Raw genomic sequence first — 27,662 nt, forward strand, 5'->3', positions numbered from 1 at the left:
CGAAGGAAGGTTTTATTCGGAAAGTCTCCCTCTTGCGCCCATATTTCATCGCCACTTTGAGAAAAGGATTTTGATTGTGCTTTGTCTGTGTGACTTTGTTGCTGGGGTGTTCTGTTTTACGTTAGTTTTGTCTTTCTGTCCGCCGTGACATTGTTTACGATTGGATAAAAGTTTGCTTCTGGTTCCGGTTCCGTCCGTTAAAGTTTTTTTCACCACCCACTCATACCGACACCTCTTCGGTGTATTTGGAGCGATCGTTCAGATCGATGACTAACCGTTTTTCGGGAGATTTTTTCTTCTTCCCTCCACCGGAACTGGGTGCTTCCGTGTTGTTGCCCCCACAGCCACCGCCTCCTTCACCGGCCGTTGACGTTCCTGGTGAGTTGGTAGTGCTTCCGCCACCGGTACTACTACTACTACTACTAGAGCTGTTGTTGCTGGTGGTGCTACTGTTGGCGTTGACAGCTCTGTTCCCTCCATCCTCCATTCGCTTGACACCCGCGGACCCCTCCGCCGACGGAGTTGACAGTTGTCGGTCAACTCCCGTCCCGCCGGTTTCCGACCCGTCCACCTTCGAGGCACTCAGCTCCACCGGTGCACCGGAAACACGGGATTCCGGTTCTGGTGCTTCACCGCTCGGTTCCCTCAGCCGACCACGCGGCACGCCCCGCGACCGGTTCTCGTTCTCCAGGTTCTGCAGGGCCGTCGTGAGTGCGTTTCGCATGAGAAAGTGCTCCTTGAGACTATCTATCCTACTGCTATTGTTGGCATACAATTTGTTAAACTTTTCTAGATTCACCAACCGTGTCGCCTCGGCGGCCGCTCTCTCGTCCTCCACCGTCGCCTGTCCCGTGGCTGTGGCCGGCGATGGTGACAGTTGAGCGAGTGTCCCCTCCGCACTGCGCGCTCCACCACCCCGTCCCGACACGTAGGACGCATGATTATCTAAACTATCACCGGAACTGGAAGTTTGTCGTTGGCGCTGCTGCTGCTGCTGCTGGGTCGGGTGTGTCTGGTGTGGCGCCTGCTGCTGCTGGTGGTGGTTGTGGTGGAGGTTGTGTTGATGCTGATGTAGCAGATTATCACAAGATTCGAAAGCTTTTGTACTGAACTCACAGTACTCGCTGGTGCTGGAGGCACGCTGATGCTGCGGTGGATGCTGATGCTGCTTCTGCTGCTGGTTCTGGTGGTCGTAACGGGTCGGTGCAACATTCCCCACACCGGCGAACTGACAGTTCAGCACCAGCTCCGAGTTGTGCTGTTTGGCGGTTCGCAATGGCACCGACTGGCCCGCCGTCCCGGATCCGGAACCGGAACGGTCGCTCACTGCACTTATCTTACAATTACAATTAACCGTACTGCCAGCATTGGCCAGCTGGACTGCACTGTTGGAATAATTTATCACACTATCATTGCGCCGATGCTGCTGCTTCTGCTGCTGTCGATGGTTTCCGGAGGACCGGTTCGAGGCGCAGCAGGTGCAGCAGCAGGTGCAACGACGACCCTCGGCCACGTCCCCATCGTAGAGAGCTTCCCCGCCGTCACTGCACATACACTGGAGCTGCTGATGGTCCAGCCGGAAGTCGCTGCCATCGATCGATCGGGCCTCTCGTTGCGTCTGGCGTCGCTCGCCCTCCTCCTGCCGCCCACTCCCATCGTCCGACGTGTCGTCCGTGATGGTAATGCGCGTGGGCGAAGGCAGCATCCCGTTCGGACCACCGGTTGCGACGGGTGTGGTTATGGTTAACCCACCACCTCCACCACCACCAGCTTCAATTTGGCCATTTGGAATGGTCGCGATAGTGTTGGTGTTGGTGCTCTTGTCCAGTCGGACCACAGCGGAAGCAGCTGAGGGTGATGCGGAGTTTGCGGCGCCCACCGTCGGTCCACCGTCGGTCTGGATGGCTTTCAGTGGACTTGGGGCACCGATGGCCGGCGGGGGCCGGAGTGAAGTGCTACGGCAGGCTTCTATGAGGCTCGAAACGGTCAGGATGGCGGCGCCACGCTGTGGTATACGTTCGTACAGTCGCTGGAGCTGAGTGTAGAGGAGCTTCAGTTCTTCCAGCGCTTCCGTCTCCGTCAGGCGACCTTCGTTGGCTGTGGAAGGGGAAGAGTGGCAATAAGAGCAGAGGAAGGTTATTAAAGATTCATCATCCGATAGCTTGTCTGCGGAGCCAACTGACGGTTTTGGAGAAATTTAAACTCTCATGTGTGGTTAGGACTCATGAAGTACTTGTTTTGGGGTGCGTCAGAACTTTAATACTCTGAAAGTTTCCAGGATAAAGTTGCATTATAATCTAAGCAATAAAGCTATTCGAAAATTAATAAGACTATCTTCATGTTTAAAGTTTTCATGTGTCAGAAAATGCTGTGTGTATTTGAATTTCATCTCAGATTATTTTTTGTAAGGTAACCTTCTTCGTGACGCAAAAAATGTCCCTTTGTTTGTTCTTTTGAAAGAATTTTGACATGTATCTATTTGTATAATCAAATTAACTTTTTTACCTTAGAAATCTAAGGCCTTACAATACTTATTTGTTCACAACTTCGTTTGATTTTGTGAATAATAAAAGGACATTTTTCTATTTTCCTTCTCGATTTCTTCGGTGTAAAAGTGTTCGGTATGAATTTCCCTTTCTCTTTTTCCTACTATGATCTACTATGATCTGCATATTTAGTTTATAGCAGCAGTTATAAAATTAGATAGAGTTGATTTAACAAATTGCTCGTTCGAAAACGTGACCATATGAACTAATTTTTTGATAATTTATTAGCCCGAACAAGCGAATGCAGCTTCTATGCGGCCACATAAAATTTAGGTCGTTTATCGAACCGGACATAAAATATGACTAAAAATTCTTCCTTGGTTCCTTCTCTGCGCACCGGATGAACATAATTGGATTGCTAGTGGCGGTGAGGATTCCTTCCTGTTCCGACCGAAAATGGCCACTCCTGTGTGGCCCTTCCGGAAAAATGATGGCTGGGCTTCTTTTTTATTTTTACTGACCCAATCAATTCCAGCCAAACACACTTGAAAAGGAATGGTCCTAGGGCTGTGGGACTTCGGAAAGGGCTTCCGGATTTCATCTACCAGTTGCTAGCTGGCTCGATGGAGTGATAATGAAAATAGCTGATCGATCATTCTGATCGAGTGCGGAATGTGATAACGATAATTCATGGTCTGGGTGGAGCCCCAGGGGGTTGAGAGGGGTCCAAAAGGGCATATATCCCGGGTGTGGAATCGAACCATCGACCGCCCATTACTGCATTCATCATCCGGGATTCGAGTGCCTCGTCATCATCCCGGCTCCAAGCACTTCCAGTCTCTCCCTTCGCTTTTATCAACCTCTGTTCTTGTGTTGAACGCCCTCAGGGAGCTGTTGAACGCACTTGGTCGGTCGATTCGAGATGCGAACGTGGTGTCCAGCCGTTCCACTGAAAAAAAGTCAAGTCTATGTACGAAAAATTGGACCGATGTATCCCGGTGAACCCTCGGCTTATTCGCTTTATGGCCGTTGCACTGCAGCAACTTTTCCGAAAAAGTGATTTATCGAAATTTGCCTCGGGTTCGTATGTAATTAGTTTGCTCAGTTATTTGCTTCATGCGGAACAAATAGAAGGGTCCGTTGGAGAAAAATCCCCATACCAAAGGGATGCAATGGGGATAGAACGGAAAGGAAACTCGAGCAAAATTCTATTTCCCTTGGATTCTGGAATGAAAGTGACCGACAATGTATTTTTTGCACTTTTTGTATCTGCACTCTCTTCGTTGTCCTCACTTGATTTCTAGACCCCTTTGCTTGATAAATTGAGCTCCTAGTTTAGCCTGGTAACCTCACACATACCCCCACAGCTCGCTCCGAGTGGTTCCGGTCCGTATGTCAAATAGTTTTCCAAATTGAATTTAATGAAACGAAAACAATCTGGCATCCTGCTGCATCGGTCCCGGTGGCGTTGTAAAAAGTGGAATCTTTCCACCTCAATGTCCTGCAGAAAGGACTTCCTATGTCCGTAAAAAACCAACCCTATGTAGGGTGCATCGTACGCACTGAGGCTGTTGCCTGTTCTAGCTTATTCTTCTATTTTTCTCTCCCCACTCGAGCACCCACAACTAGTCTGCTGGTTCTTGATTACTTGTACGAACATTTCCGGAACAGCATGCCGTGGTTTGCTGTAAGCATCCAATATACTAGAACTGGCTGTCGACAGGATTCGATAAATTCTAGACCCAACCCCCCCAAACACCGAGTTTGGTCTTTAACCTTTGCTTCGAATTCACCCTCACACATGCATGCATTTTCCATTCTTGGATTTGACCGAAGTGTCTGTGCCACCGAAGCATACTGTACTTACCCATGTTGCCTCCGAGCTGGGCGGTAGACGTCGTGACGCTGCTGGCGTTGGCAAATGTTCGCTCGTGCGAGCGGCTAATAAATTTAGCACCAGATGGCTTGATGCCCAGCCCGGTCTGATCGTCCTGATGCTTGCCACCTCCACGGAACACCAGGTAGACCTGATCGAGAAGAGGAAAACAACCGGGTCAAATAGAAGAGAAAACGAAAATCCGTTCCCAAAAGAAAGAAAGTAATCGTGAATGACATCGGGGAAAAAGACGGGGGCGGTAAAAGTTTCCCGGAACGACGCAAATCACCACGACAGGTATTGAGGAGGAAAGCTTTCTTTGCGGGTGAAAACTCGAAAAACTTGCCGGGAAGTAGAATGGAGAGCAGGAAATGTAAACGGGAACGGTATTTACAAGGAATCGAATTAGGCATTCGGTCTGGATTCGGCGAAGAACACTGGGAAGCGTTTCGGGTAGTAGATATGTCGAAAGTCTTGATTGCGAATTCATCTTAAAACCATTTTTTTCGGTCGACAGTTCTTGTAAAATAAATTTGCTGGATTTTGATTCTGGGTTCTGATGAATCGTTCGGTGAAGAGGGTCCAGATGAAGGTTGAATGTTTTGAGAAGCTTTTGGCACAAATTCTCTTGTGGGAATTTTGGTGAGTGTATTTGATTATTTTAAATTTTCCGTACATAAAGTTTTGTTATGTTTTAAAACTCCTGAAAGTCAGATTAATGTAACCAAAATGAAACACCGATTACAAGCGGGTTCCCTTCAAAGATATTAAAAATGAAGTAAAACGAAATGAGCCTAAAATATGTCTAATGTCTAGCAATCATTATATGCTTCGAAATTGTAATATTGAGAAAAAAAAACAGTTTATCGCGGCACAAAGTCATCAGCAGTGCGATGCAACAAAAAAGAATTAGAGATAAATCATAAACAATTGTATTTTTGGATGATGAATTCTTTCTTTTATGGATTCACAGAAAACAAAACAAAACAAAACAGGTAAGGTATCAGCTGAAGCTCGTTTCGCTGAAGCATAACCCAATTCGCTTCCAGTTGGGTTGAGCAGAATGATGATGAGAGAAACGTAGGACAGCAAAAGCCTTCCGCAATATCCTCGGATAAATGGATGACCGATGAGTTCTCCGCCATCGTCCGGGGTGTTTTCCTTACCTTGCTGCCAAAAATCAAACCCAACAGTAGTGTGACCGTAAGCTGCGTGTGGCAGAAAAATATGATGTACAATAAATCGGGATTAGCCGGTGATTGCAGGAACAACCTGTCGGGCAGAGAGTTGGAAAGGTGTAAGAGAAAACCCGGAGTCAGTATGAAACGGCACGAATGAAAATAGATAGAGCTGAAAGGAGAAACAATCGTCGAATTCCGTACAAAAAAGGAACAAAGAAGTTTCGCACAGAAGCAAAACGGGCGTTTCGCCGGCAGCCAAGTTGCGAATGAAATATCACCAGCTAGATGGACCAGTGTAAAACATTAACAGGACATTGCCACAAGGAGCTGTCGAGTGGAGCGGAGGGACGAATAAAAAATGATGATCACTTCCGGTCACTGGAATGGCGCAAAGGCGTCCAAGTACGAAGGAAAGCATAATGACCGTCAACACTATCATCCGCGTTGGTCTGGTGGAAAATCTCGATTGTTTTTACTTTCTCTATTATTGCTACTCTTTGACGTGCCCAGCATGCTTGAGGATTATGCGATGATTTTTGCTGTTGAAAGTGTTAACGCTTTTCCCTGGAAAGATGTTCAATGGTAAACCATTTCAGTTTATTACAGATTAAAATTGAAAACCTCTTGGGGATTATTTTTCTACAAACTTTCAATTTATAAAGAAAACCATTCTCAAAATTTAATCCTCTTTGTTAAATCATCATCAATCCTACGCAAAAGAGAAATTGTGACATTCCTCAATAAATAAATCTGCAATGCTTGTCCTGGATACTAGAATCACTTGGTAATTATGTTGACCGTGATTCTTTACGTACCAGAGAACTCAACGGTAGAGCCACGGAATCTCAGACGTCATCTAATGATCGTCATCTGCTACAAGGTTACTTGCAATGAGCCAGCAAAAATACTGTTTCGGAAGTAGTTTGAATATTTTATAACTTTATTTTTTCCATTTTTTTGTCATTTAGCTGTAATGTTCAGTACACTTTATTCGCTTGACCAATTGTACTTCTTGGACTAGCTTCTTAGCTCTCTTTAATGATGATTTTTCCCGTTGTTCCGGCGCAAGATGTATTTCTGAAGAAATGGAGCTCTCAAATGACCCTCTCAATGTTGGCAGCACCGAATGCTACGACGAACTAGCTGGCACGATTTATTATCCTGGGACCGACTTTTTGCGGCTGACGTGACAGAACCGCTTGAAGCCATCCGCCAACTAGGTTGATTTATTTTACACCATGTTTCGTTTGTTTTAGTAAGGTTTTCCTGTCATGGAGAAAAGCGTTACGTTTTCACCGCATCATCCAAACACTTTTCACAGGATAGACAATATTTCATCTTATCCGGTTAGTGAGTGTGCATTCAAGTGGGTTTTCTTGTGTGCGTTGTTTCATCTTCCATTTCCTAAATCAACAACACCTTTTTTCGACTGATTCAAAACGCCTGGATCTTAAACCATCCACTTGAAGGCAACCATTCTATTTATTGCATGTGGCAAAGAGTTTAGTAAAAATCTTCCCTACTTGAAGTTATCGTGGCTATCTGATGAAGAGTAAAATAAATAAAAAACAAGAAACCTCTTCAATCCGAGACAAATTGGATGACTTTCCATGGTCATCTTATGTCTAGTATGGCGGGCGTATGAAAAAGTGCAGAAGTCTCTCGAATTATCAACTCGTTCCCTTAGATTTAAGAATGAGTGATAAAGTCTGCAATCGTTCAGGTTCGAGGCATAGACACATATTTTTTTACAGTCGAAAATGTGAGTTACCTTACTAGAAAAATGGGCTGCATATTCACGGAAATCTGAATTGTTTGTGTAAATTGAACAAACAATACGCTTAACAAAATAGAAAGTATGACAAAACACTTAACAAGATACTTGGTAATCAAAAGTGGAAAACAAGGTGAACATGTTTAATAAATCAACCACGTAAAACACAAGAGCAACAAATAAACTTTTCCATCATAAAGTTCAATAAATCGGTACGGATGAAGGCCATTTTCGTTGAACCTTGGATTAGTATAGCTGCATCTGTGGCACTTACTTGTGCCTTAATCATATGCTGGTCGAGCGCGGTTTACTCCATGTCCTCCCGACGTCCGCGTAACCAGTGGAAGGCAAAGGAAACATTGGTCCATAAATACCGCTCGCCTTGAATTTCAACGAATCCTATTTGCATATCCCGAACCCGACCGAGACAGGCTGACCGGCCGATCGACCACTCGAACACGGTCCATCTACACAACCCGGCGCGCTGGAGCCATTAACAGTAAATGCAGACGCAAGATAAGGGAGGGACAGAAAAGAGAGCGATGGGAAAGTGGGGTGAAAAACCATCAAAACTCTTCCCTCCCGCAATGTCTCCGATGCGTTAAGATAGTCGGGGTAAGTTAAGGATGGACATTAAAAACCCATCATCCAAAAGGTCGATAGAAGGTGGTGAGGCGCTAGTGAGCTTTCTAATCCATAAACTCAACACATGCACAAATCGATACGGACGCAAACAAGCCTGGTCTCGGTTTAGGGTGACTTTTCCGTCCGATTTTCCACATTACATTTACTTTTGAAAATAGATCAAAGCGTTTTGAGTATTATCTTGGCGGTTTTAATGAGAGCAATCGACATCGCAACCAATAATCAACCCGAGGACATCGATGATCCTGACCATGCTGGTCAGAAAAATAGGGAAATTCACCACAGAATGCAATATCGACACGCGGTTTGTGTGCGTCAGTGCACGTTTGTGGTTTTACGCCAAAGGCATCGCACCGAATCGGAACTTCCAGCTCTCATGACCCGCAATACGGTGGCGATAAACCAACCATATGTAGCCGGAACATTCCACGAAGGATAGTGGATTGAACTCACTGAAAAACGACTGATCAACGATAAAAAGCATCGTTTGGCACATCATTGGCAAACGTGCTTGCCTTTTCATTGTAGCAATCTGCCTGAACATCCGGCCACAGCGATGTGTCTGCTCCGGATATTACGCCTTGAGGTCGTTTTTTGCATTTCCTGTGCGGAACAGTAAAACGATAGGGTTGTTTTTTATCCCCAAGTCGATTCGATGACAAGTGAAGTGTTTAAGGATAATGATTTCCATATTAAAATATTCATTTTTCTGCTGGACAGAGGATGTTACTTCGCTCTAGCCAAATAGCTTTGCATATTGGCTTGGTTGGTAGTGAAACGGGAGTTGGTTGAATGCATAAATAATCTCAACATTTGCTAGTCACTCGCCTTTTTTCCCCTTGTTGTAAAGCTCACTTCATTGCACCACTTTCATTTCGTTAAATATTCATTCGTATTGAATGGCGTTCGATTCCCTCGTGGGTTTGGGTGTCTGCACGTGAATGCCGCGAACATTGACCGATCCGCAAATTAATATTCAATCGGCCGTTTTGGTTTGATGTGTATTGCTTTCGTTCTGCTTGTTTTTGTGATTCCAGTGTTTCAAGAAATGTGTTTTTGGTCTTTTTTGTATCCGTTTTCTTTGTTAAATTTAGCACGGGTTTGTTGACAATTACATCTCATACGATACTTTTGTTTTCATCGTCATGTGTTTTGCACTTTGGATTACTTTATTATAGCTTTTTCTTCTTTTCTTCCTTCTTCTTGCTTTTCTTTCTAGGCGTAACAACCATCTTGGTCACGCCTGTCCATTAAAGGTGCCATGCCGCTCATAGGCCGATTTTCCGAACCGCATGAACGTTCGGCTGTTGGGGAATATAATATGACATAGTTGTCATAAAACATTGCGCGTATCTTCTTCTTCGGGTATGATACAGTTTCAAGGGCTTGCTGGAAAAGTTGAAGAAACATGCCAGTTTTTGTCATCGATCCCGATTGGCCTCGATGAGCAAGGTCACCAAACATTCAGGCACAACTCAATATCCGATATTCGATTCACTTCCCGGAAGTGACTACACGCCATGAACACCACAAAAGCGAACAAAACCTCTCGGGCTCATAATACATTCAATGCCGATGGAAGGACACATGTGTTTATTTACGATATACTCACATTGACACGTTGAGGAAGCACGTCAGAAGAAACTCGTTGTAGATCGCCATCGATATGAAGCGGCTTTCGTTGAACTCGGACGGTGCCTTCCGCACCATGATGCACAACCGGACGCCCCATGCCAGGAACAGGACTTCCACTGGAGGAGGACAGGACACGAGTACGACATTCGTCCAGGATCGATCCGCGCGTCCCGTCACATGTGCGGCGAAAATGTGGTGTAATGTTGCGTTGTTTGGGGGTTTTATTATGTACACATTTTTATTTTTGGTCATGTTTTGTTTTCATTCACGGTCGTATATCAGCGGCACCGACGACATCCGGAAAAGCGAGCACGTTCCATCGGGTCGGACCGCGGCGAGTCGAAAGCTCGAACGGTCGGAAAAGAGAATAAAGATACGATATAGACAACGTATAGCACGTTAACCTCTATTTTTTATGGTAGTACAATACACCCCGTTACATGAAGCTTTCTTTATGATGAGTATACGGTAGCGGATTACCCGCGGAAAAGTTCTGGAGGGCAAACATATTTCTGCCCAGTTTCGGTCGGTAAAATAAACCATTTTTATTAGTTGAACAAAAGCTTTTTCAAAGAAATCCCGAAGTTGAGAAAAAACAAGTTCGTTAAAAAGTTTTCTAATAAATATTGCTTACAAAAACACGCATTCACTATTGAGTCAGTAGCTCAAAGAACCTTAGTGTTCTAGTTTTCGCAAACGTTTTAGTCTGATATAAACATAAGACTGAAACTTTTGACTAGCCCTTTTGAGCCTTTTTTGTAGTTCATTTCCTCATTTTTCCTAACAGCATGCTCGAGTGGTGTGCAGTTTGGGCCGCTGTTTCTGCGAGCAGGTGAGTCTATCCAGGGTTAGTTCCGGGATTTACTACCGGGCTCTCCGGCAAACTATATCCGGAACACGTTGCTGCTCTGTTGTTCGGCAATATGGTTCCCATCGGAAGGAGGTACAAAAGGTTCAATAACAGCATGCACTTCACACGAAAAAAACCAACTCATGGGTGCATTATGACAAAGCACAATAAGGAGACAAGGTGAGGAATAAAAGGGCGTCTTTTCGACTGCACCATGTGCTAGTAATTTGGCTCTTGACACACTGCCTGCACAAACCATTCTCTCAGGGCCGATAGTGGATACATTAAGGGCAGCGCATTGCGAAATTGTGCCGGAAAAATGTAACGTAGTCAAGCGGTTCTTTCCTGGAAGCACATGCATCATAGTGGAAAACCAACGGTTCACATGCTTGAAAGTGTTGCAAAGGGAGAAGAATCTCGTCGAAAGGAATTTTGCTACAATTTTACAGTACGAAATGAATGAATCTTTCATTCAATTTTATGAAAGACTGTGTACTTATGAGATAGCAGATAGTTTTTTCTATGAAACATCATTCCCATGCCAAGAAAAAACTAACACAATGGATACATCCATTGATTATGTTAAGCTTGGGCAAAGTAGCACAATATTGAAACCATTCCAACACACCGTAACCATGAAAGTGGATCTTTAAAAACGGCCAAAACCAAGGCCAAGCAGCCAAGTACTAAGTAAGGGTTATTTATTTGTTTTAAAGTGAAATGCACCCATGCAAAACCTTTTCTCTTTAAGAATCCTTTTTTTCTGCCGTCAAGACAGTCGTAACTTTCACTGTTTAATTAAAGGCCGTTTGTAATTGGAAGTTAGTGGCCGTTTTAAACAAGTGGCAGGGGAAAAAAAACTCGAATCAAACCGAAGGCAAGGATCACTCCGGGAAGAAAAACAACAAGTAAATTTTCTTTTAAAACAGATAGGAAGGAAAGCATGATAGGTCCAACACCATATCCCTCGCACCACCGCGTAGAAAGCCAATTTAACGGGCGAAAACATTTTAATTAATCCACCAACTAGATCATCGCCGTAACTCATTAACCCTTGCTGCGGGACCATCCGCTTTGGGGGGATGGAAAAATGGAAATCTGTGGGCAGGCTCGTGACCGTCGGGCATGAAAGAAAGAAGCGGGTTGGATGAAAGGCTACTTACTCGAGGTGAAGGTATGATCCCACCAATCCGTTTTGCACAGGAAAGCCTTCAGGTTGTCCGCAGTCCGGCCAACAATCACGACCGGGGGCGCGACCAGCGTGCGAACGAGCAGCGCTATTCCGACGAAACCGCAGAGCACTCCGAGCCGCTTCAGCAGATACGCGTCCGTTATCTTGACTGCCTTCGCGGAACGGACGCGAAAAATGACCGATATCCTGTTTGTTGCGAAGAAGAGAAATATTACAAGGAAGCATAAAAAAGGGTGCGTGAACAGATGAGTTGGGGGTTTGAAAATAGAAGCCAAGACAAGTCAAGCACACATACAAGTCTCGTATTGATCCATGTTCTGTTCAGCAAAAGCATAATAAGATTGGCTTCTTTTTTTATTGTGTGTCACGTTGAGCCTTGTGTAATATATTATTTTTGTAAATAATAATATACATTAACGAGTTAAAATAGTTAAGAGAGAGATTAAGCAAACGGTATGTTATATTATGTTAATGTATTAAGGCCGCTCTTTTACACCAATGAATATAACAGCATCAATATTCGTGACAATTGCAATATAAAAAAAAACTGAGGAAAGGTACTTACCGCCACGTTTTTAACATCAGTGCACCGTACGTTAAGGAGAAACCAATCTCCCGCAACCATATCCGGGCGGTGCAGGAGTACAGTGAGGGAGGCGGGTACATCACCACCGACTGTTGGCGTTGTTGAAGTTGAGAACGGTGAAAATAGTAACGAGAGAGATAAAAAATCGTTAGTTAGTGATGTGGAAGGAGAGGAAAAAAAACACGGCTAATAGGAAGATTGAGTGAACGAAAATGGAATTACGGTCCGGTTGGTCAACATCCACGCAAGTTCTGTATGTAAATAAACGTAATTAGCGAATCCGGGAAGTGTTTGGGGAAAGTTGAAATTAGAATTTTTTCATCTCTCTGTTTGGCCAGCAGTTTTGTAAAATTTTCAACATTCCGCCTGCGGTCACGTGGCAGCTGTGGGTGAAGGCATTCGTAATGGGTTTCGAACAACAGAAGAGAAAAATTCCCGCGGTCTTGTCTGGTGAAGTTGGTGAATTCAGCGAATTGTTTCCGGCGAAAAGTGAAAGCAAAATACGAAACGAAAAATGGTTCACCCCGACGGCTTCACCCAAGTTACGAAAAGTACGCTTCACCGGAAGGCATGGGTGGAAAGTCGGAAAAGTACGCCTGCAAAGCTTTGATTTACGTCGATCCGCCCTGGTGGGCTGACCAGCAGACTTTACTAGGTCAGAAGATTCTCATACCGAATCAACTTACCGAAAAGAGGGGAAGCGAAATGGTTGAAGGAATGGAAGCGGGCAAATATTTGCTGCGTGTCTGAACCGTACGAAAAGAACCCGAAAGAAAATTTCCCAGAAGCTCTGGCTTTAGCTGTTCCTGGTGGTGCAAGTGTTGCGTGGTATTATTACATTCCGGTCACGTGCATTTAATTTCGATGCACTGAGAGTTTATTTATGGGCTGCAACATTTTGTCCCTAATTTGCTACTTGTCGGAACGGTCCAAACTGGGTGCAGCAGGATGGAATTCACTTTCATTTATAAAATAACTTTATTGCGTCCATGTTTATCATTTATTTCGTTCATTTTATAAACATGCTCTCACAATTGAACTGCGTCTACTGAACAGGGAGAAACATTCCATTAATTAAAATAAAATTGCACTTCGCTGGAGCAGAAGCAACATAACCCATATACTCGATAGCCGAAAAATGTAATTGAATATTGCAATGCCAATTCTCTCAATTTTTCGTCCGCACATTAATTTTAAAATGGTTTTGGAAGTCGATTCACACGATAACGATTTTTTAAAAGCAGAATAAAATGGGCAATGGAGAGAATGGTAAAATAAAAAGTATAGTAAGCGGAATTAAATGACTACCGTTCGTCCGAGCCAAGCGCAAATTCACGGAACGGGTTTAGCAGCAACATAACAAATTGCTGCAGTTGAAAGGAGGGAACAAATTCAACATCCACAAAAATCCCAATGCCAATGGAAAGCAACAAGATTAATGTATCCTTCGCACGGAGTGTATCCATGGTTTCAGTGAGTGTAAAAGTATGAAGCAAAGAAAAGACAACAAACTGAAACATCGCATGGGTATTTGTGTATGTAGGTTAAATTGAAACATAACCCAGCTTGCGTGCAAATGAATTGTAAGAATGCAAAAAAGGTAAGCAGTACGAAAAACGGAAACGAAAATGTTACCGTCCAATAAATGCAAAATGCACCCCACACACAGAAACGCCGGGCTTGTAGCACAGACGATCTGTAACGGGATAAGCGGAAAGGAGAATGAGCTTGATGAAAAGTGGAAACAGCGTTTGCCAAAACCTTGCTGGAGAATCCGAAATACAGCAATTTAAGTTTTGTGCAAATTCACTACAAATAATTGTCGGAATTTAAACCATACCTACCCCACACGTGCGCCTACAAAAATTCCTTTTGAACATTAAGCCATTCATCTGCTGGAGGGTTATTACTGCTTTTTAAACTTTTGTGTGGATGCTCGGTGTTGAATTTTTAATTTATTATCAACTGAGCATTCGATTGGAAAGGGTTCCAACATGTAGTTTCATAGTTAACTAGGAATCGTGCATGTCACCAAAAACGATAGCTAATTTATCAAGTTTAATGTTGCGACAATGTTTTAAAAGTAAGATTTTCATTGGAAAATTGTGTTCACTGCAGTATTGTGTTTAAATACAAGCGAAGTTATCATCGTACAATACAAATTCAATGCATTTAAAAATGTTTTATATCTAAACTAATAATAAATTGAGCATAATAACTTATAATAAAAGTGACTAAACAAATAGTCACACTGGTTCATAGTGGAAAATTTTCCCTTACAAGGTGTCAGGGTGACAATTCAATGCACTGACAATTCGGATATTGTATCCTGCTATTGTAGAAAACCGAATTTTACACGTGTCTGTGAGGTTTATCTATGCCCCATCTCCGCACTGCATCATGCCTTGCAGAATGTGTCAAGTCACACCGCGGGAAACAAACAAACCAGTGACATGGGTGGTATCATGGTGAAAAGTAATTTTCATTTTCCGCCATGTTGCCCCTTCATGGATGTATTTCTGAGCTGCATGTATTGTGTTGCATTTTACCACATAATAATATGTTTGTGCTGTTCATTGACAATCAAATCGACGGGTTGACCGTGAGAAAGGCGCGCAGATGGAAATATCAATCAAACATCTGGTGCATACGAACGGAAGTGAGCAGACGGCCATCAAAACTGTTGAACTGAAATTTGAGCAAGTGACGTATTATAAAGAATAGTTAGGCCAAAGCTAACTTCTTTTGTCATTGAGCAAACATATCCAAAAAGCCAATTACATCATAAAATAGTACCCTTGAAAATGGAATGATCCTCTTGGATTAAGGGGTTTTCACTGTAGGCCAAGCATTTGGTTTCGGTTCCCTTACCAATCCTCGGTGAAAGTCATGCACTAACGGACATAATAAAAAATACACAGAACGAATCAGAAGAACAAAGACTAAAAGTTTACAGGATGGAAATAGAATTTCCTCTATCCCTTTCATTGTTTTAAATATGGAATTAGACATGACTTAGACAAGGGAGCAAAACTGTTTCGAAAAAGTAATTTTAGTTTAAAGATAAGGAGTGAAATCATCATGTCCTAGGGTATCACAAAGGACCCAATCAAGAAATAACGTAGAAAAAAACTCTCTCTTCAAAGAAAGTCTTCACAAAAATGTTTAGAACCGGGGGAAGAGAGAATAATTAAACTGGAAATAAAATTTCATCCTCAAACAAGCCGACATTGATGAGGGCCCACGGCCGCCCGACGAGTGTCCCTTGCGTCACGGAAGCGGCACAACAAAGTGGACAACGAAGTAGCGCGGAAAAGGAGCAATAACATCGAAACAGCATTAAATTAATTAAAACTAATGAAAGCAATGAAAATTTATAGCTTTCCGAGATTTTTTGTTCTCGCTTGTACACTGCCCGTCATTTCAAAACGGGTCCTGTTAGAATGATAGCGTCCAGTCGCGAGGCCTGTGGGTGGGTGCGTGAGAAAAGGCAAGGGAGAAAAATAAATTGCGTGGAAAGCGGCAAGCACCGGGAGAGATGCATCACTTTGCAACTTTAATGTGGTACCATAACTCAACATCTCACTTACGAAGTTTATGTATGCCAAAAATTTTCCGGTTGTTTTCCTACTTTCCCATCGTTGGAAAATAAGGCTGATGGAAAAACAAACCAAAAAGTTACTTGTGGTCCTGGCGGGAAAATGATATACGGGGATAAAAACGTGTCTGTTTTGCGCACAAAATGACCCCGTGCCCTCGTGGTCGATGAACAGTGGAGGAGCATATAGAGAGGGATGTACGGGTTCCCATAAAAATGAAACCAGGGATCCATTTAGACGTTATTTGCGAGGGTTTTCCGCACATGGGTTTGCGCTTGGGATAAGGGTTTAAATTCCTGTTTCGTGAGCGGAAATTAGATTAGAGTTCTTCGCTAGGGCGTTTTAACTGACGGTAGTTGAAGCTTTATGATATGCAGACGTGTAAGGAAAACCGAGCAAAGAAAAATGGCGAAGAAGGAAAACCAATCACTATTTGAACTCTGTCCTTCCTTGCTGTGTTTGAAGGATGCATTAGGATTTTACTTATTTATTTTCATTGTCATGACGCAATTTCCATTCACTTCTTGACTTAATTTGTCTTACTCAAGGTTAGTTAGAAAATATAACAATTGAACAGGCTAGAGTTAATTTTCGTTCTTTGAATCAAATATTTAACCGCTCATCTCTTTGTTTTACTCATTTAAGGAAACTTTAAGAATGGACCCCCACCAGGCTCAATGGTATGCCATGTAACAATTTCATCTCTTCTGTGGACCTGAAATGGATGGAAATTATGCACAGGAATTAATGATTGTTTTGTTTGTTTTAGTCTATTTTGTTTTAGAGTTTGACTGAGCAGGAACCAGGAACTGGACCAAAAGCGTTTGTCTTTGGTCAGCTAGGTGCCAACGTAAGGAGCAAAAAAGGAAGTAATATCCCAAAAACGACGACACAGTACCCCTATTAGCGGGTGAGTTTGGGTGTCAGCGAGGACACAAACTAGGGATTAGATGCACGGGTTTGCGAAAAAGGCTTTTTACTCCTCACATTATGTTGATGCGTTCGGGAGTATACAATATTCTATGCTTACTAACAACCCTACAGTGCTATGCATTATGCAAGGATTTTCTAATATGTTTGGGTTGGTCAGACGGAAGTACTTTGGAAGTACTGAGAAGTTAAGCAGTTTAATGGTTTGCTGGCACTTGCAATCTACACACAGTTTTCATTATTTAGTTCGGACTATCGAACGTTACATTAGAATGCTGCTCATTAAGCTATGGATGATTTGCATACTGTCCCAACATTTGAAAACTCAGCGTCTTATTGTATCGATCCTCAACAAATCATAGACGCCTTGCATAAATATATAATAAAAGTTCAACATGGTGGTTATAAGCCGTCGTTTGTGTTAAACATTAATTAATTGATACTCTAGGTTAATGCACTCACGATCCTTTGGTTAGCATGCTCCGAAAAAAATTCTCCGCTACAATCCGCATCGAAGTGTTCTTGCAGATTATGCTCATTACTTCTCAAATGGAGAATTCGCTCAACGGTTATCAGTTTCAATCTTCAGCACAACGTTGCCGTCGGGAGACATTGGCTTCAACCTACCCACACCGGCAGCCCTGGAGTCGTGCAATTGAAAGTTCTTGATTCTAATTAATTTTCTCCCTTTTCCGATGGGAATTTACTTTTTTAATTTTATGTTGTGAAGCTTCGTTACCCGATGCTTCGTATGGTACGTTGTTTCGATAGATACGGTTCAAACCCATTCTCATTTCGGAGCAATGAATGTGTCTTCAGTGGTTCGATGGTGATGGGATCCATGTCACCGAACCGAAGGACTGGGATTGTGTCCTTCTTTTTCTGTCTTTGTTTCAATTCACTCGCTCTTCGGTAAGGAGAATATGGTGAAAGTTTTCGAGATGGTTTGAAATTAAATTCATTACCCAAAAAGTCATTTCGTTGTTGAGTGGCATTTAAAAATGTTCGTCGTCTTATAAAAAATGATCCCGAACATGAGCGTTGGTCTGTCTGATCCTACACCCAGTCGAAACACGTGTCCTCTTTGTTGGAGTAATCGAAGAGTGTTCGCATTTGCCACACTATTACTGTGCAAACCGACGTACGACTTGGGTTTGGCGAAATCCACTTGATTTAAGCGAGGGATCGATCGAAATATTAAACGAGAAGTAACATGCTCACGAGCCGTAACCTTTTTTCACCATCCGCTGGTTTCCTTTCCTGTTTCGTTCGGGTGTGCTGGTGGGTGGAGGGGCAACCGTTTTATATTAAAAAAGTTGCTCAATTCCTTTGCAGAGCTTCCCAAACGAGCTTCTACACATATTGGCGCGCTGCATTACTTAACGTATTGGGTTTTGTGGGAAAGTTACAGTAAAAAAGAAAATTTCAGAAAATCCTTAAACTTTTGCACAAGCAAGAAAATAAAATAAGGAAAAAGCAAATCTTAAAAATAGTAAATTTGAAAGCCAAGGAGATCACGACAAGCCAAGCCAAGGAAAGTTAAACAACTCGGGACTTTTTTTTTCGTGTCAGTGAAGGTTGCGATGAGAGTTATTAATATTGTTCAGATGACATTTTTTCGTACGATTGTAGTCGACCATGACGCTGTGTCAATCACTCCCTACCGTTACACCACATTTATCCTCAAACCTAAGGTGCCACCCAACATCGATTATCATCATGCAATCAGTGCGTCGTTCCTTGTTGTAAGTCTTTTGAGGTGTTTTTCATCAACCATTCTAACAGCGATAACTTGCATGAGTCAATTGAGTCAATTGTTGGAATACGTGCGCCAGAGGAAATCTTCAGAAAGCCTTTTCCGATATCGTCAAATCGCATGTCGCTTTCAAATTCAAACGGATTTGATCCCATAACCCGAGGTGTAACTCTTCGGTTTAAAATGTGGAAAAGATGTACAAATCTATCATATAAAACTTATCAAAAGTTGGTTTGTTTTGTTTTTCTGATTTTTTGGTAAGTTTGAATTTTGCACAACAGTTCCGGTATTTTAAATATTGACAGATATGTTGACACTTGGACACATCCTTATATACATTTACTTGCCACATGTTACCCCAATTGAGTGAAGAATTGAACCCTCATCATCTTCCATACTCCTTCTACGTAGGTCAGTAACCATCGGGTTTAGTTTTTGTGTCGGGTCGAAGAATCTGTCTAAGGCTGAGGGCTTTTGAATTGCAATCAGCTTAACTGGCATCCAAAACCTATGCCGGAGGTCAAAAACCGACCCGGGTGTTTTGTGCTAGTAGTAAAGCTAGTAGACCTCTCATCATCCTATTCGAAACGCCCCGGGTGGAAATTACAATGTAGGTTTACGTTTGCCGGTCAATTGTTCTCATAGTGAATCTTTCGTACAGGATTCATTAAGAGCTCTGATAAAAAAGGTCGCTTTCATATACACAGACACAACAGTATACGGTAGGGTAGGGAACTGTGCTTTGCCATAGAAAAAAGGATAAAGCGGATGGGAGGGAGTCAGATTTGACATCGTTTCCAAATTGCAGCCATAAATAAATCATAAAAGCGGGATTACCATGCTATCGTTCATTAAAATTTACCTACCGCAAAGATAACGAAGCGAGCGCAAAACCAACTCCGGAGTTCCGTTCCTAGCCTTTCGACTGATGAAAAAATATACAAAGGCGAAAATTTCAGGCGAGCAAAAAAAGTATATATTTATACGACAAACTAAAACAAAATAATCTGGCCTGTGTGTGTGTGTGTATGTGTGTGCATATATGTGTGTGTGTCAAAAGCGTTCACGAATAAAATATGTCATAAACCCTTGTCCGTACATTGTGCGAATGTCCTTTCCCTGCTCGGCGGTTAAAGGCGGCCGCCATGGCGATACCGACCCTGGAAACCAACATCCACTCCTCAGGCTGTCTGTTATCACGTCCCACCGGTCGGTTAATAGACATGGTAACTGGCACCGACCATCAAAAACCTTCCCACAAACTCTACCTGTCGGGTGACCGAGGACCAGAAGAGGAACATTCCTGTCGGCGGGGCGTGGAACACGAACCGGATCAAAACTGAATCGTATCCAACGGTCATCTTTGTCGGAACCGGTGCAGGTAGGTCGTCCGGCAGAATTAATTTCATTCTACCTATGGAAATACCACATGCAGTAATAATGCCGGGCGCACAATGGAGCACACTAATCCGCTAACTTAGTTCTTCGTGGTGCGTAGTGATGCTGTCTCGGGTGAGACGGGAGCTGAAGAAGGGATAAGTAATGCCGGATAGGATTATGACATTGATAACGCCGTTGTAGTGAGGAAAGCACAAATGAGCATCTATAATGTGGCTCTAATAGCTGCTTGGTTTGGTATGAAAACTATTCGGGAAGGATGAATGAATGTCTTGAAACGTAAAACGATATATGGCAATAGATTCCAGCATAGCGAAGGATACTAGGTATTGGTACTGGATTGTGGTGAAGTGAGATTCTACAGTGAAGTAGGATAGGATTGTGGATTGAGAAGAGAGATTTAACAAAGTATCAAAATAAGGATCGTTTAAATAAATGTTTGATATGATTACGATCTCTTAAATTAATTGTTTGGAATACTCTAGCAACATTGTGACGCAATGAAAGGTTTGAATAACTTTTAAGTACAACAATAAGAAGTAAAGTGTCATAAATTTTTTTGGAACGTTTTTATTCAAAAATAATACCGCGTAAACAATTTAAAAGGAACCATCGAAGGTCTCTTCTATTTCACGAAACACTGACACTGTATTTGTTCTCGAGTGCATGGAGGTATAAATCTTATGCTCAATGCCCTAGTTAAACACCATTTTACTCCCAATTAAGTTGCCAAATAGAACATACCCGACTGTGGCAGAGGTACGGTCTGCTACAAGTCGGTACTTAACAACTGTTTCAATGGTGATTGTAGCTCTAACTTAACCCTTTTGAAATGTGAGATCTGGGAAGAACTAAGCATTCCGAGTGAGAAACGGACGAATATCCAACACCGATTGTATGCAACATTAATAACCCTATTACCGCGTTGCTTGATGGAATTGCAAGACGGTGTGAAGAGAGAAGGTTAGGTAAGTATTTGTTTGCCTTCTCACAGTGTGGTAGTTTTCAGAAGGTATAGTGTTGAGAAGAAGAAGACTTAAACCGGTTTCCGGTAGTGTATTTTCTTGTCAGGTTAAACTGAAATCCCAAAGATAACACCTACCCATCGGGCACACATTCACACATGCGTCGTTTTCTATTGTGTGCTGTTTTATTACGTGCTCCATTGTAAGAAAAATAAAATACAAAGTTTCTATTCTCCACAACAATTGCTCCCAAAGGGCTGCGGTAAGGTTAGTACTTCGACCGGTACGCTTTCCTAGAACGAAAACCATGCCCTAGAAACTCTCGGTTACGCTCAAATTATTCAAAAACCAACCATGACCAACGTGGACGGTCCTTTCATCCTCCTGCATCGTACTACCTTCCACGCACTCGAGTCTAGTTTTGATTGTAAATATTGAAAATTTATTACAATTCCACCCTCTCGAAGCGGCTGAGCCCTGGGAAAAGCGGAAGCGCCCGAGAGCCCAAACCCTCGCACAGGCTTCCGGCTCCGGTTAGGCGGAAGCTCGTTTGGACTGGCTTAGATATGCCGGAGAGTTATAAATTATATTTGCCTGCGGTGTTGCGAAAGCGGTACATCGTTCTGGCTTTTCCCACTAACTTTTCCGAGATGTTACTGAATGTTGAAGTTTCAATAAATCCATTGCAGAAGTCATTTGTAACCGAGCTATGCCGCATTGAGGGCAAATGGTGGATCATTTACTGTTACAAAATTAGATCATTTCGCATCCAAATGGCTCGGGTATTTATGAATTTCCCCATTCCTATAGGTTCCCGCACAGCAGTCCCTTAATACTTGGAATGCCTACCAAGCTTTTGGGAAATAGATTGGTCAAACGGTAAGTTAATGCTTCGATGCAATGAGATTTTAAATGAAATTTTTTTGGTGAGGTTTCGTTTCATGATATTGTTTTGTGTTTCGTAAAAAGGTCTCATGTCATAACTTTCGCCCCAAGCCATCTACTTTAATTGATTTGTCCTTGTTTACACTTGTCATGGTGGTAATTAAAATGTCATACATAGGTAGAGTCATACCGAATGTTATTGAGTGTTTATTAACATTATACATTTACCATAAATAAACTAGTTGTTGGGACGTTTTAAATAAATAAGTCTTGTTAGTGATGATTCAAATCATACTATTTGTGATTACCAAAAATTATAAAAAGAAAAGTAACTTTACAAAATAAAGGTTGTAATCTTGATAAGGTTGATCAATCAAACAATCGATTGTCATGGACAACCGATTCGTGAATAATAGTTCCTGTGGTGCATGATTTGACAATCTTGAACAAATTTTCGAAAGCTCAAAAATCTGGTAGCTTAAATTCATTGAATAATAGTGGCATTAATCAAACTCTCAATACAATTGGAAACCCGCAGTGAACTCCTCCGCTTCTGCTAAATGTGATAAAAATCCCAAATGATTTGTTTTATTACCGTCATTCGCTCCACGTTTCCTTTATATGACAAATCGTACGTACGCTCCCCGTTTCGGTGATAAAAAGGGGATAAAAAGATGAAAAACTTTCCCCCGACCCTACATCCTTATGCGCTACGACGAATACAATGTATCATCATTTCAATAAAGCTTGAGCCGACCATTTTTAACCCATTGTGTTGTGATTCACTTTTGTATGCGTTTTATATTGTTTTATTGTCACCACTTTGCGTAAAGAGCCCGGTAATTTTTTTTTTTTTGTAAAATATGATTTATTTGTACAGTTTATACACGGGTTTACATTATATTAGGTATATTATTAGTTAACGGTTGTATATTAGGTAACAAGTAAAATCCCTGGGATTTGGTATGGTGGCCCTTATAGGGGCAAGGAACACGCGAGAACATTCAGGTCAATCACACGATCGTTGTTTCCAACGATGTGGATGATGTAGTTGGCGAAATGATAGAGTACCGTGAGGCGTGTACTGGTGCTCATTCCGGGGAGAACTGGCCATCGTAGCCCCGTGAACGTACATGACCACCCCGGAGCATCACTGTGAGTCACATTTCGCAGCAGGTCCCAGGCCGCGGTGACTCTTGGACACAGTGTGAACTTGTGCTCCAGGGTGTCCACTTCGGGGCACGACGCACACGTGTCCGCTGGTACTCGCCCCATCCGATGCAGCAGTTGACCATGTGGAATCTTTCCGTTTGCGAGCAGGTACAGAATAGATCGCTGTTCTGACGGGAGTCTTCTGTCCAGAATATTGCTCCAGACAGTTTTCCACCTGACTCCTGGTGTGCAGGACACCTTTGGCTCCGGTAGGCGATTAACCAGGAGCCTCCGCAGCGATCGGGATGATGGAGCGTCAGCGAAACCTGGGGCGTACGCTAGCTGTTGCAGCACGATCCTGAGGCATGGGTAGTTGGACGGAGCATTCACCCAGTCCGGGGGGTTTCCCGCGCTCAAGATGTGCCGCTCCCCCAGCCGCAGGCAACTTGCATCGGTGACGTATCGGTTGGTGATGAAGGCCGGGACTGATACTGCTGGTATGAGCAGCCCCAGTCCTCCGCGCCGAGGTGGAAGCGCCAATTGACTCAGCGGCACGCGCAGGCCCCCGGCGCCGGCCCAGAGAAGGGAGCCCATCAGGTGAGACACCTTCGCTATGTCCAGCGCTCTAGCGCCACAAACGGATGCGACGTACCACAGCTTCGGTAGTAGGAAGGTGTTCAGAAGAACAACCCTCTGTACCAGGTTAAGGTGTCTCACCCGATGCAGCCAGATCAGGTGACGGAAGTGCTGTATCACAGTGTCCCAGTTGTGTGACATTGCCTCGCGTATGTTGTTGGAGAACATAATACCGAGGAGTCGGAGCCTCTCCTCGGTGCGAAGCCACGGGACCGTGATTGGATTATCTGTACATCCTATATCCAGCGCGATACATTTTGCGACATTTAGCCGCGCTCCGGACACGACACCAAACGCATTGAAAACTCCTCTCACGCTTTCGATTTTTAGGGATGAGGTAGTCACCACCGAGACGTCGTCCGCGTATGCGACTACCAGGTCGTCCTGGCCGCAGCACACACTTTCCAGTCTGGAGATGAGGGGTTGCATGTAAATGGTAAAAAGGTGCATCGATAGAGGGTCACCCTGTCGTACCGAGCATTGGATGGGAAAAGGAGGGGAAATGTTACCGTTTATAAGAGTCTTTGAGGAGGATCTGTTTCCAATAGTCTGCAGTAGCTCAATCAGCCCCGGATGAAAACCCATCGAGGTCATTGTGGTCATCAGGAAGTCTCTCTTCACCCGATCAAAGGCGTGAGAAAGGTCAAAAGATACCAGTTTACCACGAATTTTCCTCCTCTTCAGATCGACTATTCTCTCCTTCACAGAGAGTACAGCCTGGAAAATGTTCTGAGGTTTGTTGCAGCATTTTTGTGCCCTCGAAATCGTCGGCGTCGCCTCAAGGATACCCTCGATGCGCAGCTTCAGAATTCTCGACAGAATCTTGTAGTCTGTGTTCAGGAGAGATATAGGGCGAAAAGAGGACAACACTGAGCCACCTCCTCGCTTCCCCACCGGGACAATGACCCCGTCCAAGAATGCCCCTGGTATGTTACCGTTCAAGGCTTCGTTTAATATGGTTGTGAGTTCCCTCCCAATCATTCCAAATGCCTTTTGGTAGAATTCGATTGGTATTCCATCCGGGCCAGGGGATCTGCGTTTGTTTGCTTTATTGATAGCATGTTTTATTTCCGCCGTGGAAATCTCTATCATGCAGTCGTTGTTTTTCTCGCAATCCACCGGGATGGAGCGTGAACATTCAAAGGCAGAGTCTCTGTGCGTATAATTTGACTCGGTTTCGTTATTTGTGTACAGACCAGTAAAGAAACAGCTGAGAATAGTCTGTATCTCATCCTTGTCCTCCACAACCCTACCCTCTTCTGTCGTTATACGGTCTATCACGGTTCGTTTTCTTCTTCGCTCGGCAAGCTGGAAGGATGAGACGTTTTCACCACAAACGCGTGTCTCATTTATGCGTGCAAAATTTTCTGAGAATTGCCTTTGGAGGCTAAGCATTTTCCCTTTGATACGATTTATGTTAGTTATCTCGCTGGGGTCCGCCAGGTAGCGTCCGTGGGCGTTTTTTAGCAATCTGTACAGAATGTCGTGATGTAGTCTGAAGTTTGCGTATGCTTGATTAGTTTTCCACCGGAAGAAAGATTTTATTTTAGGCTTCACATATTCAATCCACCATTGAATGCACGTGCCATAGTTTCTTTTTTGTCTTTTCCAGTAGTTCCATTTGGTCTCGAACTCTTCAAGGTTTTCGTCTGTCAGCACGTGTGGTCTCAACTGCCAGTAGCCGTTTCCGTGTGGGCGGGTGGGTGAGGCAGGAAGGCAAAGACGAACCGAAATAGCCTTGTGGTCAGTAAAAGACAGGAGGTGCATGCATGTCGTGCGCAGCCCATTGCGCAAAGCTGGTGAGGTATAGCAGCGATCGATGCGCGACCCCGAGCCACGCGTGATGTACGAGTATTCTACCTCGTTTCCGCGGATCTCCTCCCAAGTGTCAAACATCCCCATACTGCTCACAACGCTCTGCAGGGACATGCTGAAGTTTCCGACACCCGTGGCGTCCACCGACCGCAGTACCGAATTGAAATCCCCCGCCATGATGACGTGTTCGGTGGCATTGGCCAAGTAGTGCACCAGCGTTCGGCCGAAAAAATCCTCCCGCTCCGCTCTGCGCTGCGACCCAGACGGGGCGTAAATATTGCACAGGGTAGTGGATCCCTCCAGCCGAGCGCATATTAGACGCGAGTCCAGGCTGCGCTCGACATGAGAGTATCTCAGGTGGTCGCGCAATGCGATCGCTGTCCCTCTCCTTTCTTCATCGACATTGGTTATTATATTGTAACCTGGCAGAGTTATCTCTGCGTCTGCTACCTCTTGCAGAAACACTATGTCTGCTTCTATGGTCCTTAGAAATGTCCTCAGTGCATGCATTTTGGTAGAGTTTGTCATAGTGTTTATGTTGATGGTAACGAAGATAAAGCTTGTGTTAGCCATCTTAATAAGCAAAAATAAGTGTGATAAATAGGGAAGATGATGGAGAAAAGGAGAATAAAAAGAAAAAGAACAAAAAAAAAAAAACAGACTACCAACTCAGATAGAAAGAAGAAAAAACAAAGGAATCTACGCTTATGTTGATATCAAAACAGGGAACTTTATGTTTCCATGGTTCCGCTTTCCCTTCCTTCGGCTTCCTTCCCGAGTGTGTCTTTACGAGTTTTACGATTGCGTGTACGTCCACGTTTACTCCCGACTGAGTTCACAGATCCTGCCTCACTGTCAGTTGTTTCAAACGGCTCTTTGTCTTTTTTAGTGGAAGGGAGTTTGATAATAGGGGAACGATCGCGAGGAATCTTAAACTCTCCCGGTGTCGTATCGTATCGGCCCAGCACCTCCGTCACAATTACCTTTCCCCTCTTCGTCGCGCTTGCCAGGTACCTACCCGTCTCCGCCTCGTCACAGGCTTCCCCATTTGTAGCTGTTTTGGCCAGCGGTTTGTCGGCACTTGTCGGTTTGTCTGGCTCTATCTCCATCACCTGTCGAGTCATCGAAGTGCTGGGGCCCGGCGATGGCGGTGTCGTAGTCTCTTTTGATGGTGTCGTCTGCGATGGCGCCGGCGTTTGGGCACACTTGCTTACGCTTTGAAGCGGTGCCCATTGTCTCACATCTTCTTTGGCCTGCGGCAGGTTATTCATCCTAGCCAGGTCCAGGCGCAATTGGGCAATTGATGTGTGTACAGGCCGGGACCCGTTCGATTTTTTGCCCTTTTGTTGTTGTTTCGGATTGGTTTTGGGTACCGTGGTTCTCGGTGCTGTGTGTTGCGATGGTGTAGGTGCGGGCGTACGCTTCGCCATATCAGCGTAAGACTCACGCTTCGTCTGCGCACATGTCCTACCCAAATGCTCTGGTACCAGGCAGTACTTGCAGTACGCCTCTTGCCCGGGGTATTTTATTGGTGTGCGTTCACCAGCAATGACCAGCGTCGGTCCCAGCTTCATTTTGGCATTGAACGGTATTAGCCTAACCGTCCGAACGCCCGTCAGCACACCTGGAACCCGCGTTTCTGCTCCATATTTCTCATCGTGAATTGATGAAATTTCGCCGAATTTGGCCATTTCATCTTTGATTTCATCATGTGTAATGTAAGAGGGAAGCTCTAGCAGCCTCACCTCTATCGTTCCATCCTCCAGGATCAATGGTATGGTGTAGGTTTTGCCATCGATGGCAATGGCGTGTTTGTTGCCGTTGGCTGCGACAACCTCTCTCGCCAGCTCAGCTGTCTCCATCTGGACGAAGACGCGCCCGCGAGATGAGCAATTCTGAATTGCTTCAATTTTTTCGCCAAGGCCAAGTTTGTCAACGATAAAATCGATGACTTCTGTTCTTGAGGGGCGTCTTGGCATCCCCTCGTAGTCGATGCAGAACGTGTTAGCCCGTATGGGCTTCCTCGCTCTTGCATCCTCCATCTCACTTTTACTTCGCTCTCACTGACTTGTATCGCACTCGTATCTGTCGCACTTGACGTGGTGTAGTACGTCTACTCGCATCTGCGTTTCAGAGCGTACTGTGTAATTCATGGCGCGCTGTGTGCTTTTCGTTTCGCTTTGCGCCATTTTCATAGCCGGCACCCGCACCGGGGGTTAAGCAAATGCGGCAATCAATGGCAATCGAAAAATGGAGGGCATATTCCGAAACATCGTGAGAACGGGAACCGTTTTGGTGGTG

General features: G+C 44.0%; 1 protein-coding gene across 1 annotated transcript; it reads right to left on the reverse strand.

Annotated features, from left to right (window-relative positions):
• Positions 1-220: 220 nt before the first annotated feature.
• Positions 221-27,223, reverse strand: LOC131294628 (uncharacterized). The gene is given in 10 exon segments (XM_058322672.1): positions 221-2,097; positions 4,354-4,513; positions 5,529-5,634; positions 9,575-9,713; positions 11,611-11,825; positions 12,205-12,314; positions 13,861-13,885; positions 13,887-13,921; positions 24,201-24,376; positions 26,380-27,223. Coding segments are annotated over 10 exon segments (3,687 nt in total).
• Positions 27,224-27,662: the final 439 nt, after the last annotated feature.

The sequence above is a fragment of the Anopheles ziemanni genome, chromosome 2 (assembly GCF_943734765.1).
Source record: "Anopheles ziemanni chromosome 2, idAnoZiCoDA_A2_x.2, whole genome shotgun sequence".
Taxonomy (NCBI): Eukaryota; Metazoa; Arthropoda; class Insecta; order Diptera; family Culicidae; genus Anopheles; species Anopheles ziemanni.